Source organism: Lithobates pipiens, unplaced genomic scaffold, assembly GCF_037356315.1.
Source record: "Lithobates pipiens isolate NorthernLeopardFrog02 unplaced genomic scaffold, aLitPip1_a1.2 Scaffold_18, whole genome shotgun sequence".
Classification (NCBI taxonomy): domain Eukaryota; kingdom Metazoa; phylum Chordata; class Amphibia; order Anura; family Ranidae; genus Lithobates; species Lithobates pipiens.
The window spans coordinates 44,001,068-44,017,893 of NW_027507758.1; the positions used below are offsets into that span (position 1 = coordinate 44,001,068).

Here is a 16,826-nt window from a genome sequence, read left to right on the forward strand (position 1 = left end):
AGTTCCCACCAGTTCCACCTATCAGTGTGCCCATCAGCTCCACCTATCAGTGCCCATCAGTTCCACCTATCAGTTCCGCCTCATCAGTGGCCATCAGTGCAGCCTCATCAACGCATATTATTGAAGGAGAAAAATGACCTGTTTGCAAAATTTTCGAACAAAACTATGAAAAAATTTTTGTTTATCAAAATGTTTGACCTTTTTCAGCTCCGAAAGCTGAAAATTGCTCTGGGCAGGAAGGGGGTAAAAGTGTCCAGTAGGCAAGTGGTTAATTATTGATCAGCTGCTGCACTTGCAGGGTTCTAATGAGGAAAGTGGTTGGGTCTGCATCCCTTTTGACGCTTTCCCTTTGGGAGTATCTAATCAAAAATTACATTTTTGTTGCAGGGGATGCCCAAAATGGGGCTTGATTCTTAGTGCAGACTTCTGGGAAAATCTGGTTGCTGATAATTGAAAGGGAAAAGGGCTTTTTTTTATACCTTTATATTACAATATGGCTTGTGCTGCAATTGTATATGATAGATTATTTATATATATATATATATATATACACATATATATACCGTATATACTCGAGTATAAGCCGAGATTTTCAGCCTCTTTTTTGAGGCTGAAAGTGCCCCCCTCGGCTTATACTCGAGTCATCGCTGTCTGCCTGCTCGATCAGCGTGTCGAGCAGACAGACAGCGGCCATTCTATAATTCAAAAGCCGCGCCTCCGGCTCCGCCTTCGCCTGTGATAGGCGGAACACTGAATTTCCCAGCAGCCTGTGTTCCGCCTATCACGGACATCGTCTCATCCTCGTACTACGGACGAGGATGAGACGATGTCCGTGATAGGCGGAACACAGGCTGCTGGGAAATTCAGTGTTCCGCCTATCACAGGCGAAGGCGGAGGCGCGGCTTTTGAATTTTACAATGGCCGCCGAGGCGCCGACGAAGAGCGGCGATCCTGGCAAGGCACGGGACGGAGGCAAGGCACGGCACGGCACGGGACGGGACGGGACGGAGGCAAGGCACGACACGGGACGGAGGCAAGGCACGGCACGGGACGGAGGCAAGGCACGGGACGGAGGCTCGGGACAAAGGCTCGGGACACAGGTAGGCTGGACACACACACACACACACACACACACACACACACACACACACACACACATGGACACACACACACAGGGATGGATGGATGGAGACACACACACACAGGGATGGATGGATGGATGGAGACACACACACACAGGGATGGATGGATGGATGGAGACACACACACACAGGGATGGATGGATGGATGGAGACACACACACACAGGGATGGATGGATGGATGCATGGGGATGGATGGATGGAAGGACACACACACACACAGGGATGGATGGATGGATGGACACACACACACACAGGGATGGATGGACGGACACACAGGGATGGACGGACACACAGGGATGGACGGACACACAGGGATGGACGGACACACACACAGGGATGGACAAGCATGTCTCACCCTCGGCTTATACACGAGTCAATAAGTTTGCCAGTTTTTTTGGGGGTAAATTGGGGGCCTCGGCTTATATTCGGGTCGGCCTATACTCGAGTATATACGGTACATATATATATATATATATATATATATATATATATGATACATATGTGTATATATATATATATATATATATATATATATATATATATGTATGTATATATATATATGTGTATACAGTGGTGTGAAAAAGTGTTTGCCCCCTTCCTCATTTCCTGTTGCTTTGCATGTTTGTCACACTTAAGTGTTTCGGAACATCAAACCAATTTAAACAATAGTCAAGGACAACACAAGTAAACACAAAATGCAATTTGTAAATGAAGGTGTTTATTATTAAAGGTGAAAATAAATCCAAACCATCATAGCCCTGTGTGAAAAAGTGATTGCCCCCTAAACCTAATAACTGGTTGGGCCACCCTTAGCAGCAACAACTGCAACCAAGCGTTTGCGATAACGTGCAATGAGGCTTTTACAGCGTCCTGGAGGAATTTTGGCCCACTCATCTTTGCAGAATTGTCCTAATTCAGTTACATTAGAGGGTTTTCGAGCATGAACGGCCTTTTTAAGGTCATACCACAACATCTCAATAGGATTCAGGTCAGGACTTTGGCTAGGCCACTCCAAAGTCTTCATTTTGTTTTTCTTCAGCCATTCGGTGGTGGACTTGCTGCTGTGTTTAGGATCATTGTCCTGCTGCAGAACCCAAGTTCGTTTCAGCTTGAGTACACGAACAGTTGGTCGGACATTCTCCTTCAGGATCTCTTGGTAGACAGCAGAATTCATAGTTCCTTTTATCACGGCAAGTCTTCCAGGTCCTGAAGCAGCAAAACAGCCCCAGACCATCACACTACCACCACCATATTTTACTGTTGGTATAATGTTCTTTTTATGAAATGCAGTGTTCCTTCTACGCCAAGTATACTTGGACACACACCTTCCAAAGAGTTCCACTTTTGTCTCATCGGTCCACAGAATGTTGTCCCAAAAGTCTTGGGGATCATCAAGATGTGTTGTGGAGAAATTGAGACGAGCTTTGATGTTCTTTTTGCTCAGCAGTGGTTTTCTCCTTGGAACTCTGCCATGCAGGCCATTTTTGCCCAGTCTTTTCCTGATGGTGGAGGCATGAACGCTGACCTTAACTGAGGCAAGTGAGGCCTGCAGTTCCTTGGACGTTGTTGTGGGGTCTTTTGTGACCTCTTGGATGAGTCGTCGCTGCGCTCTTGGGGTAATTTTGGGCGGCCGGCCACTCCTGGGAAGGTTCACCACTGTTCCATGTCTTCGCCATTTGTGGATAATGGCTCTCACTGTGGTTCGCTGGATTCCCAAAGCTTTGGAAATGGCTTTATAACCCTTTCCAGACTGATAGATCTCAATTACTTTCTTTCTCAATTGTTCCTGAATTTCTTTGGGTCTCGGCATGATGTGTAGCTTTTAAGGATCTTCTGGTGGACCTTACTGTGTCAAGCAGCTCCTATTTAAGTGATGCCTTGATTGTGAACAGGTGTGGCAATAATCAGGCCTGGGTGTGGCTAGAGAAATTGAACTCAGGTGTGGACAACCACAGTTATAGTATGTTTTAACAAGGGGGGCAATCACTTTTTCACACGCCATGATGGTTTGGATTTTTTTTCACCTTTAATAATAAACACCTTCATTTACAAATTGCATTTTGTGTTTACTTGTGTTGTCCTTGACTATTGTTTAAATTGGTTTGATGTTCCGAAACACTTAAGTGTGACAAACATGCAAAGGAACAGGAAATGAGGAAGGGGGCAAACACTTTTTCACACCACTGTATATATATATATGTGTGTATGTATATATATATATATATATATATATATTTGCAATAATTTTCCCCTTAATAATGGAGTTACCCTTTAAATAAGAGGCGATCTGTGTAATATGACGTAATAGTGAAATAGCAGCTGCATGAAAAGGCCGTCGTCTCTCTGGAAGCGATGGATGTGAGTTGTTAGTGACATTTCGGCACATTACAATACAAGTATCTTTACTGAGATGTGTGATCTTGCCTTGGAATGAATTTTGGCAGTTAATGTCAGAGAGTCTGGGGAAATGTGAAGAGGTTTAATGATCAGGATAAGAATAGGGAGCTACTGCACAGCCAAGCACAAGATTCCACATTGCCGCGCTAATTAGCAGCCGCCACCGGTAAAGATCTGTCTGAGCATAATCGTCTCTACCTAGCCAACAGTGTGCTGGAGCCTGAAGACTTCACAGTGCTGCTTATGAAAGAGAAAATAATGGAGACCATCTTTATCATTATTCCTCAATAAAAAGTTCTCGGAATCCATATCAACCAATCACATTTCTCCTCTCTGTCTCAGACACGGCGGCCCTTTTCAGATGCCGTTGGTTATTGTATTTTTTCATGTTGCACTAATGATATAAAGCTGGGTATACGCTAATCCAGTGTATCTCAACGCCAGTCCTCACGGCGCCCCAACAGGTCATGTTTTCAGGATTTACGGCTGCGGTAATTACTAAGGCGGTGACCTATGCAAAATAATGGAAAACCTGAAAACATGACCTGTTGGGGCGCCTTGAGGACTGGAGTTGAGAAACACTGCATTAACCACTTCAATACCGGGCACTTAAACACCTTCCTGCCCAGACCAATTTTGAGCTTTCAGCAATGTTGCACTTTGAATGACAATTGCGCAGTCATGCTGCGCTGTACCCAAACAAAATTGATGTCCCTTTTTTCCCACAAATAGAACTTTCTTTTGGTGGTATTTGATCACCTCTACGGTTTTTATTTTTTGCTAAACAAATAAAAAAAGGCCGAAAATTTTGAAAAAAAAAATATTTTTTTGTTTCAGTTTCAAAACTTTGTAAATAAGTATGTTTTATCCTTCACTGATGGGCACTGATGGGGCTGCACTGACGGGCACTGATAAGGCGGCACTGATGAGGTGGCACCAATGAAGTGGCACTGATGAGGTGGCATGATGGGCACTGATATGTGGCACTGATAGGTGGCACTGATGGGCGACACGGATGGACACTGATAGGTGGCACAAATTGGCACTGATAGCCAGCACGGATTGGCATGGATAGACGGCATGAATGGGCATGGATAGGTGGCACAGATGGACATGGATAGGCAGCACAGATGGGCATGGATGGGCACTGATAGTTGGCATGGATGGGCACTGATAGGTGGCACGGATGGGCACTGATAGGCGACATTGTATTGTATTAATTTGTACTGAACTGATGGATGCCAATCAGTGCCAAACAATAATGCATGCCAATCAGTGATGCCCATTGTGGGCACTGATTGGCATCCTTTGTGGGCACTGACTGGCATCCCTGGTGGTCTAGGGTGGCATACCTGATGCTGGGCATCCCTGGTGGTCCATTGTGGGCATCCTCTGGGGGGCTGTGCTGATAATCGATCAGCACAGACCCCCCCTGTCAGAGGAGCAGTGGATCGGTTCTTCTCTACTCGTGTCTGACAGACACCGGCTCTTCCTAATTACACTGTGATCAGCCGTGATTGGACACGGCTGATCACATGTTAAAGATCGTAGTTGCGGGGTGTCAGACTGACACCCCGCAACAACGATCGCTGCGATGCGTGCCCCTGGGGGCGCACAGTGGCTCAAAATCCTGAGGACGTCCTATGACGTCCGGTCAGGATTTTGAAACAACTTTGCAGCTGTCATTTGCCTATAGGGTGGGCGGCAAGTGGTTAATCATATTGCGGTCCCGCACACAATTTTGCCCACAGGTGCAAGCACTGCTCCTCCTACTGAGGCATGTATGTGCATATAAGTTCATAAGTTCAAGTTCATCTTTATTGTACCATAAAAGCAACATAACATAGCAGCAAAACACTGTGGGGCATGAGAAAAGTCTATGCGCTTCTCACTACATCATGGATGGGAGCAATGACTAAGTGCTAATGTAGCACGAAACGCGCAGACGTCTCTCACGCCAAGAATGTCCATTATTATTATACTGTAAAAGCGACATCATATAACAGCAAAGCACTATGGGGCATGAGAAGAGTTGCAGGCTACATCATGGACTGGAGTCATCATTAAGTGCTGATATGGCACGAAAAACGTTGACTTTTCCCACTTCAAGAATGTCCATCTTTATTGTTCTATAAAAGCAACTTAACATAGCAGCAAAACACTGTGGGGCATCAGAAGGGTCTATGCGTTTTGCACTACATTATGTATGGGAGTCCTGATAAAACACTGATTTAACGTGAAACGTATACTTTTCTCACTCCAAGAATGTTTATTAGATCATAAAAGCAACATAACATAGCAGCAAATCACTGTAGGGCATGAGAAGCACCTACGCATTTCAGGCTACATCATGGATGAGTCATGATTAAGTGCTTGTGTAGCACGAAACACATAGACTTGTATCACTCCAAGAATGTCCCTCTTTATTATATCATATAAGCGACATAGAATAGCAACAAAACACTGTAGGGCATGAGAAGAGTCACATTTTGCACTACATCATGGATGGGAGTCATGATTAAAGGAGCTGTAAAGACACAAGGTTTTTTATCTGAATGCATTAAGATAAAAAAAAAACGTTCTGTGTGTAGCAGCCTCCCCAGCACCCTCTAATTGCTTACCTGTGCCCCATCTCTCTCTAGCGATGCCCACGTGTGTCTAAGCCATCCACGACACTCCTTCTGATTGGCTGAGACACAGCAGCGGCGCCACTAGCTCCCGAAGCTGTCAAAGTCAGTCTGCCAATCAGGGGAGAGAGGGGGCGGGGGCCAGGTTGGGGCTCCGTGTCTGAATGGATACACGGAGCTCTAACTTGACTCGGGTGCCCCCATAGAGAGCTGCTGGCTGAGGGGGCACTCGATAGGAGGGAGGGGCCAAGAGCAGTAAAGAGGGACCTGAGAAGAGAAGGACTGTTCTGTGAAAAACCAACGGCATAGAGCAGGTAAGTATAACATGTTTGTTATCTAAAATATATATTTTTTTAAATGAACCTTTACAACCACTATAAGTGCTGATGTAGCATGCAACATGTAGACTATGCTCACTCCAAGTATGTTCATCTTTACTGAATCATAAAAGATACAAAACAGCAGCAAAACACTTGTGAAAAGTCTACGCGTTTCATGCTACTTCAGCATCTAATGATGACTCCCATCCATGCTGTAGTGTGAAAAAACATAGGCTCTTCTAATAACCCAGAGTGTTTTGCTGCTATGTTATGTTGCTTTTATGATTCAGTAAAGATGGACATTCTTGGAATGAGAAAAATCGACGTGTTTCGTGCTACACGAGCACTTAATCATGACTCCCATCCATGATGTAGCCTGAAAAGTGTAAGCTCTTCTCATGGCCTACAGTGTTTTGCTGCTATGTTGCTTTTATTTATAGAATAAAGATGGACATTCCTGGAGTGAGAAAAGTCTATGCGTTTCAGTCTACATCAGCGCTTAATCGTGACTTCCATCCATTAAGTAGCCCAAAACGCGTAGACTCTTCTTTTTGCCCCAAAGTACTGGAGGAGATGGACAGACAGCAAAGAGGCAATGTGACTCCTCCTTACCGCCTGTTTTAACATAATTTTTGCTGAACACACGCATTACAACCACGCAATTCATGTTCACTTGAATTGGTTCGCGTTTAGCAAGGCGTGCCGCCTGCAGATCCCGGTATGTTGGATAGTTTTTTTTGTGTTGGCCGCCAAGTGAAGCGCCGTGACTTCAGAATGTAAACACTCCCATTTGCTACCATTGCAGCTTAAGGAGGGGCGGTTGAGATAAAAATGTGGCTCAGCCACACGTTTTGAATGCCCCAACCCCCCCCCCCCCCCCAACCGCACCATAGAAATTCATGAATTTTGGTAAAATTTTCTATTCCACTGCTCTGAATTTTCTTGTCACTGTGGTCAAAAAAGAACGTTGATTTGACTTTATTAACAAATAGAAAATTGAATGAACTTTCTTAAAACTCAAAATTTGGAAGTGAAAAATTTTGAACAAGATTCTGCTAGTGTTTAGCCAGCTTATGCAAAAAAAAAAAAAAAGACAAAATAGGAATGGACACCTACCTGAAGTTTTCGGGGTACTCGGATATGGCCATATCGATGACATCAAGGGCGTGTTTATACTGTTTTTGTGCTGATAATAAAAGGGACAGGAGGTGTAGAGAGCTGATGTCATCCTTACAGAGCTGGAGTGCTTTCTGTAGAAGTTCTATTGCATCCGATATCTGTAAAGACAAAGAATGTCTATAACATACAGAGCAATATAGAGATCAAGAGGCTACTGTACTTTCACACGGTAGTTCAGCTGCGTAGTCTGCTGCCTTCAAGGGTGGGAAAAGGAGAGGTTTAGGAGCTCATGGTGGATGTTCCAAAGAGGCAGAAAAACACGGTAAGAAGTGATTTCATGAAAATTCCATTACAGGGCCATTAACCACTTAAGCCCCGGACCAGTTTGCAGCCAAAGGACCTGGCCCCTTTTTGCGTCGCTTTAACTGACAATTGCGTGGTCATGCGACGTGGCTCCCAAACAAAATTGGCGTTCTTTTTTTCCCACAAATAGAGCTTTCTTTTGGTGGTATTTGATCACCTCTCTGGTTTTTATTTTTTGTGCTATAAACAAAAATAGAGCAACAATTTTGAAAAAAAAAAACGCAATATTTTTTACTTTTTGCTATAATAAATATTCCCCAAAAATATATAAAAAAACATTTTTTTTCCTCAGTTTAGGCCGATACGTATTCTTCTACATATTTTTGGTAAAAAAATAAAAATCGCAATTAGCAATTATTGATTGGTTTGCGCAAAAGTTATAGCGTTTACAAAAGCGTTTTACTAGTAATGGCGACGATCAGCGATTTTTATTGTGACTGCGACATTATGGCGGACACATCGGACATTTTTGGGACCATTGTCATTTATGCAGCAATCAGTGCTGTTTAAATGCACTGATTCCTGTGTAAATGACACTGGCAGTGAAGGAGTTAACCACTAGGGGGCAGTGTAGGGGTTATGTGTGACGTTATCTGTTTTCTTTATTGTAGGGGGCGTGGCCTGGCATGTGACATCACTGATCGTCTTTCCCTATAAAAGGGAACAGACGATCGGTGACAGCCACACAGGGAAGCACGGGGAGAGGTTTGTTTACACAGACCTCTCCTCGTTCTTCAGCTCTGTGACCCGATCGCGGGACACCAGTGGCGATCGGGTTCGCTGGTCCCACGGCCACAGTCACAGAGCTCAGGACTGGGTCAGGAGCTCGCCGTTGGCGGCGTGCTCCCGAACCACGACTGGGCACTTAAAGAGCCACGTACCGGTACGTGATTGTGCCCAACCATGCCATTCTGCCGACGTATATCGGCGTGAGGCGGTCCTTAAGTGGTTAAGTAGTGGATGTGGATGGATTATTTTTGGGGAATAAGGATATCAGTGTCTTGGACATAACTGATTGTCCATAAGTATGTAGCTAATACATTGTGCAGTATGTAGTATAACCTTCTAATTCCACATCTATACTCACTACAGCTCTACGGTAAGCTGTATAGGTCCCTGCATACATCTAAGTGTGTAGTACAGGCTTTGCGTCCTCTCACCCATGGCCCCTGGATACCAGTTTGGTTGTAATGGTGCAGGGAAGTCTGGGAAGGTGACCCCTGGTGTGCCCTGCTTAACTAAATGATGGACTAAAATTGTAAGTTTGGTGAATGATGTTATGCGAATGGAAGAAATGTTAGCACTTGATAATGGCTCTTTCTTCTGACACCCTCACGGAGATGCTCACTACTTCTGGTGGCTCACCATATGTTCCCCCTTAACTCAGGCTGGGGGCAACTCAGCAAACCTCCGAGATCCTTTGGATCCTTAGTACAGGTCAACCATGCAGAGCATTCCCCCTGGCATCCCTTGCCCTTGATTACCCTTTTATTGTATTGTTTTAAATATTTGATACCTCTCTCAGACCAATGGATCACTAGGTCCTTCATCTCTCTCTTCCTAGTCTTATTCTCGTTCTCTCTTTTTTTTCTTTTTCTCCTTTCTTCTTCTCCTCTTCCCTCCTCTTTTTCTTCCTTTTTCATTTTCTCCCCCCTTTTGTTCTCATTCTTTTATGAATAATTATGTGACTTTACGTGGTACCAGGCTACACCTTCATTGTCCATCATATGAGTCAAGATGTTGAATATTCTAGTGGTCTTGTCACATACGTATTTGATATTTCAATCATAGGATGACTATACATTCTGTTCATTTACGGTATTCATGATTAGCCTGGTCCCTCTTTTGTGACACAACCCTCAGCTCAGAATATTTGTATATGTTATGCTTTGGGCGATAGCCTTTGATGTTGACTTATGGATATTTTATTGTTGTGTCCTTTACTTTGTGTAAAATGTGAAACAATAAAAACGTTTTCCCCTCTAAAATTGTAAGTTTGCATATGGTAACCATACATTTACAAAACACAATTCATATTGAAGAGACAATTCCCAAGCAAAAAAATTGTTCACATAGAATCCCCCAATTTATCAATTTAAAAGTGGAACTAAACCTTCCTATCCTTTACAGATATGGCAGCGGCCATCCTAGTCTGTTCAATCTTCAGTGCTGCACATGTGACTATTTATAGCACCATGGCACCATGACTAGTAATAACACCATGACACCGTAACCATTTATAACACCATGGCACATTACCATTATAACACCATGGCACATTACCATTATAACACCATGGCACCGTGACCATTTATAACACCAGTGCACCATGACCATTTATAACACTATGGCACCGTGACCATTTATAACACCAGGGCACCATGACCATCACCATGACATGGTCATCATTTATAACACCATGGCACCGTAACCATTTATAACACCATGGCACCATGACCATCACCATGACATTGTGACCATTGATAACATGATGACACTGTGACCATTTATAACATCATGGCACCGTGACCATTTATAACACCATGGCAGCATAACCAAATTACCATCATTATGACACCATGACCGTCATTATGACACCATGACTATGTATGACACCATGACCATCACCATGACATCAAAACCATTTATAACACCATGACCATCATTATGACACAATGACCATTTATAACATCATGGCACCAAGACCATTTATAACATTACCATCATTATGACACCATGGCACCTACCATTTATAACACTGTGGCACCATGACCATTACCATGAACATTTATAACACCGTGACACCATGACTATTACCGTGACCATTTATAGCACCATGACCATCATCATGACGCCATTACCATTTATAACACCATGGCACCATGACTATTTATAATGTCATTATCATCATTATGACACCATGGCCATTTATAACACCATGATCATTTATAAAACCATGGCACCATGACCATCACCATGACTATTTATAACACCATAGAACCATGAACATTACCATTTATAACACTGTGGCATCACGACTATTTATTATACCATGGAATCATGACCACCACCATGACCATTTTTGACACCATGGCACCATGACCATTTTCATGATACCATTAACATTTATAACACCATGGCACAATGACCATTACCATGACACCATGACCATTTATGACACAACCCATTTTTGGCTTGACAGTTCGGTTAAGAGCACAAGCAACTATGAGAGTTATCATTTGTGGCGTGATTGTTTTAAGAAACTGTAAAAATAGATTGAGTCAAGCCCATTAAGATCTGGTCAGACAGTTGGTCTACTTTCTATTACTATTAAATGTGCGCACGCTGCATATCTGCGCAGAGAGAAATGTTAAAAAATCAAGATTTTATGAACTATTATCTGAGTTATAAAAAATGAATGCACTAAGAACTGTTGGTAAAAACAGCCTGAAGGACCTACATGCTTCCCAGGCTCTCCGCAGACAGCTGAAATCCTGTTATTCCTGCAGAACATGCCTCCGGACTGTGACCATGGAGCTATTATGCTGGAGTCCACATACCAGCTGTTCTGTAATATCATTCTGCACATACTTCAACTGACCTGAGAAGATCATGTTCACCATCAGGTCAAATGTCTCTAGACACCATTTACATCCATTGTCCAAGAAGGAGTGTTAAAGCTCAATTATCAAACACATGATGAGCCTCTCTCCTTGTCACTGCATTTTCTGTCTTCACTTTTTAGGGGGTCCATTCATAAAAACATTGCTGTACAAATATGACAAACATTTGCACAGCTGCAATGGGAAATCGCAGTATTTTGTGTAATATGATTATTTCCTATGATCATAAGCGCCATCTAGTGCATTTACCTTGAAGTGCATTTCTACCTTTGCAGCCAAACTGGGATAACACCTACTTTATATTTGCTACATGTTCCCATTCTCACAGCATACTTTAACCTCCTGGCATCTGTGCTATGGCCGAATGATGGCCACAGCGCGGATGTGAATTTCCGGGAGGCCTCCACTGCACACGCTCTGAGACTCGGGTGATCACTGATGTGAGTAAGGGTCTGGTCCCGGCCCCTTACCATGACAATGCCAATGACAGCTGATCACATGATGTAAAAAAAAAGCCGATCACCGGCTTATCTTAAAGGGACATCGGTCCCAAAAAGAAAGAGGCAATTATGCCTCATTTATAGAGTCTAAGTGCCCACAAGTGCCATCTATCAATGCCCACAAGTGCCACCTATCGTTGCCTGCAAGTGCCACCTATCAATGCCCACCAGTGCCACCTATCAATGCCACCTAGAAGTGCTGCCTATCAGTGTAACCGATCAGTGCCCATCACTGCCACCCATCAGTGGCCATCACTGCCACCCATCAGTACCCATCAGTGTCACCTATCGGTGCCCATCAGTGCCGCCTATCGGTACCCATCAGTGCTGCCTCATCAGTGTACATCAATGACGGACAAAAATTACCTGTTATTACATTTTAAAACAAAAAATAAATAAAAAAAATCGCACAGGTGATCAAATACCACCAAAAGAACATTCTATTTGGGGGGAAAAAATGATAAAAAATGTCATTTGGGTACAGTGTTGTATGACCGCGCAATTGTCATTCAAAGTGCGACAGCTCTGAAAGCTGAAAATTGGTCTGGATAGGAGGGGGGGGGGGGGGGGGGTTAAGTGCCCAGTAAGCAAGTGGTTAATAATAAATATAAACTACACATTACATAACTATGTTTTCTGATTGGACAGGTTGGAGAGGTGGGGCGGTGATGGTGACATTCATTTAGAAAACACAAAGCATGCTCTGAGTGGGGCCTGTGCTGAGTGGCCGACCTCCTGTGTCCTCAGTGCAGCGCGGCAGCCACTCAGCACAGGACCCAGAAGTAAGTGGAGATCAATGGAAAAACTGGTGTATCTGGTAATGAGTGATTTCCAGCTTCCAGTGGCATCGGCCTTGTATGGTATAAACATAGTTACATTGATTCAGGCTGGACCAACGGAACGATGTAAAAATATTCATATCTGGAATTCTTCTTTAACCACATGCCGACCAGCGCACAACGATATACGTCAGCACAATGGCACGGCTGGGCAAATTGCCGCACAGGTACGTCCCCTTTAAATCATGGCATTGTGGGCGCGTGCCGCCGGCGGGGTGTTGGGAGCACCAACCACGTACTCCATGACTGTACATCATTCCGGCAAGGTCCATAAAGACATGGATGAGCGAGTTTTGGGGTGGAGGAACTTTACTGGCCTGCACAGAGTCCTGACATCCACCTGATAGAACACCTTTGGGATAAATTAGAGCGGGGACTGTGAGCCAGGCCTTCTCGTCCAACATCAGTGCCTGACCTCACAAATGCGCTTCTGGAAGAATGGTCAAACATTCCCATAGACACACTCCTAAACCTTGTGGACAGCCTTCCCAGAAGAGTTGAAGCTGTTATAGCTGCAAAGGGTAGGGCAACTCAATATTGAACCCTACGGACTAAAACTGGGATGCCATTAAAGTTCATTGTGTAAAGGCAGGTGTCACAATACTTTTGGTAATATAGTGAAGCTCACGCAGAGGGAAAGGTTACTATTTAACGCTCACCCTCTCTGCTGCAGCACATAATACATAGGTGGCAATAGGTTAAACCAGAGGATAAGCAGAAGAACCAGGCAACTAGCATTTACAGAAGGTCGGCAATGGTAGCCCCCTTGTTCTTTAATGATCGGATTACATGAACATGATATTAAATATCAAGCAGACGGATGTGGGACTCAAGGCAAGCGATTATGGCACGAACCGTTGGAAAATCTCGGAACATGGGCGTCTCTGTTCTCCGTTATCCCAGCCATCAATTCCCGGCAAGATGAAGAGTGGGGATATTCTTCATGTAATCAGCGATTCATTGTGTGTTCAGAGCCTGGCTGGCATCATCAGTCAATGAATCGCCCCCTACTACATGGAGAGCCGCTGTGACCAGACATAATTCCTTTAGCTTCCTCTATATATTTACATTATGCAGCTGTAATGTGATTATAGCCCCGGCCTCTTATCTCGTTCATTTGATTATCGACATATCATTTACCCAACAAAATCTCGTAATGTCAAGAGGTTTTCTAGGAACTAAAGTGTTACTAAACCCAGGACCATGCATTCACTATATCTGGTCTCCCACAGTACACAGAACATGGAAATGCAGTTATTTTAGTAAATAAAAACTGCTAAATACCTTTTCTTATCAGCAGTATATAGCAGTCTTGTGACTTCTATCAGTGTCTGGTTAAAGCTTGTAGGAGGAGTTTTCATTCTGCTCTGACTGTTCTGTGAGGCTGTAGGACCCCTGACCTCTGTCTGGACAGTGCTGATTGGCCCTGTGCTGATCACATTGTCAGGGCTGGGCTCAGCCCTTCCTTTTCTGAGTTGGCTGCTCAGCTGTCAGCTAATTGGCAGCTCCTATCTCTCCACAGTTACTCAGCTGTTATCCTGCTCGTCAGTCCTGCCTACTTAAGCTGTCCAGCCCAGAGGAGCTCTGCCTTCGCCTTGGTCAACATCACAGAGACTATCTCCTGCATTCCTGTTAAAGACTTGCTCGGCTGACATCCCTTCTGACTCCAGATCCTGCTGGCCGTTCTACTACGCTCTTCTCTGGCTCTCTGACATTTGGCATGTCTGACTATCTGTTCCGATTCCTGAACACTGGCTATGTTTTGACCACCTTTTGTTCTATTTACTTTTATTATTAAAGTGTGATTTAACTATACTTCTGTCTTGGTCTGATTTCATGGTATCTGACACACATACACTCTCCCAAGAAAAAAAAAAAAACTCTCTAGCAATACACATCGAACTGAGCATGTGCAGAGTGTCCCCACAGCTCTGTATTGTCATGAGATGGATTGGGGACTGTGGAATAAGGGGAGGATCAGAGAAGACAGGATCAGACAGCCTTTTTACACAATGCAGATGATTAACCCCCTAGGGCTAGTTCAGTGATTATAACAAGCATGCTTTGCTGCATACACAGACTGATTTTACTGTTGTGGGTTTACTTTTAACTTTAACTCTTTCACACTAGCCACAGCGGGCTGTCGGCCGGCTCGTTTGGTGAGTGGGCGGGAGGCTCGGCGGTTGGGTGAGAGAGCGGGCAAGCAGCTGGGTGGCTCAGTGGGTGAGCGGACGGCTGACCAATCAGGGAGCTGGTGGGTGGGGGTGCAGAGAGATGACATCATCTCTCACCGCCCGCCCTGCAGTGCAGTTCCATCATCACTGTGCAGGCAGCCGCGGGAAGCAGAGAGATCACACCATCTATCTACTGCCTGACTGGTAATCTGCTGCCTGACTCTGGGACACAGAAATAGACCACCTTAGCAGGAAAGTGACACAACAAGAGACAATTCACAATGTGTCGCAAGTGACAATCCGCATCTGGTGACAGGCGACGTGGCAAGTGACAATCCACAATGTGTGGCCAAGTGACGTGGCAAGTGACAAGCTGCATCTGGTGGCAGGTGACAGTGGCAAGTGGCACACTCAGGGCTCCCACTGATTCTGCATTATAGTGAGTTGACTACTTCATTTTATATAACAATGTAATAATAGAAATAATGCGCTTCAATCATCCTGACACCATATCAACCATGATGCTGTGATGATTGAAGTGCCAACACCAGCCATTTCCCCGATAAATTGCCCCCCAAAAAATGTATTTTCTGGCAGCGCCCCTCCCAAGACCAGACTCTGGATCAGTCCCTGCCCCGACCACTAAAATGAAAAATGAACAAAGCATATCCTTCTATTGTGTGTACTTGCCTCTATTCAAAGCACCTAGTGGTTTTGCACATAGATGGCTGACACAGCCAAATGATGATGCTGCGGTAACTTTAGAAGCTGCAGTAATGGGTTCCTATGAGGCACTGCCGGGCCTGAAGTACAGGGGGAGAGGGGCTCCTTATCCTATTGCAGGGTCCATGATCTCAGTCATCAGAGCATGGGACTTGACTAGAAGGGCTGAACATCAGGGTGGAGTGGCATCACCTTATACTCCTATGTGGCATCACCTTATACTCCTATGTGGCATCACCTTATACGCCTATGTGGCATCACCTTATACTCCTATGTGGTGTCACCTTATACTCCTATGTGGCATCACCTTATACTCCTATGTGGTGTCACCTTATACTCCTATGTGGCATCACCTTATACTCCTATGTGGCATCACCTTATACTCCTATGTGGTGTCACCTTATACTCCTATGTGGCATCACCTTATACTCCTATGTGGCATCACCTTATACTCCTATGTGGCGCAATCCAAGCTTATCTCACTTTTTTGCATATCCAGATCCAATCATCTGGACCAGATATGAGATATAAACAGTAGGTGCAGTGGTTGGAAATGGGGTGTTGTTGAAATTTGATGTGCTCAGAAGTACCAGCTCCCTAGTTTGTACCTGTTTAGTTTTCTCCAGTTCAGGCATGTTTTTTCTGCCCAATTTGGGTCCTCCATCCTGAACGTGGGGGCTGGCAACCAGGAATCACTGCTCAGGGACAAAGACCTACCTAAAGCCTTGTCTACAATCTACAAGGAATTCTTCATAGATACTACAAAGGTTCTAGCATCCTGTTGTGCTGCATGGATGTCGGATTTCCGCAGCTTGACAATGATGATTGGGATGATGTATGGAGCACCACGTTTGCCAGACCGGTGACGGCGAGTGATCACTTGATACAGTTCAAGTTTCTTCATAGGATCTATTACATCCCCGCTAAACTAACAAGGTTTTCCCTTCGTACCCGTAGAACTGTTGGAGGCGTGATGCACCTGGGGCAGATTTTCTGCA

The 16,826-nt window shown here is 44.4% G+C and overlaps 1 protein-coding gene across 1 annotated transcript in view; it reads right to left on the reverse strand.

Annotated features, from left to right (window-relative positions):
- The window catches only part of TTC7A (tetratricopeptide repeat domain 7A), a 544,118-nt gene that overhangs the window by 252,418 nt on the left and 274,874 nt on the right, over positions 1-16,826 (reverse strand). Inside the window, exon 15 of the mRNA XM_077485633.1 lies at positions 7,604-7,764. Coding sequence (XP_077341759.1) covers positions 7,604-7,764 — 161 coding nt within the window. The remainder of the gene's footprint in view (positions 1-7,603; positions 7,765-16,826) is intronic.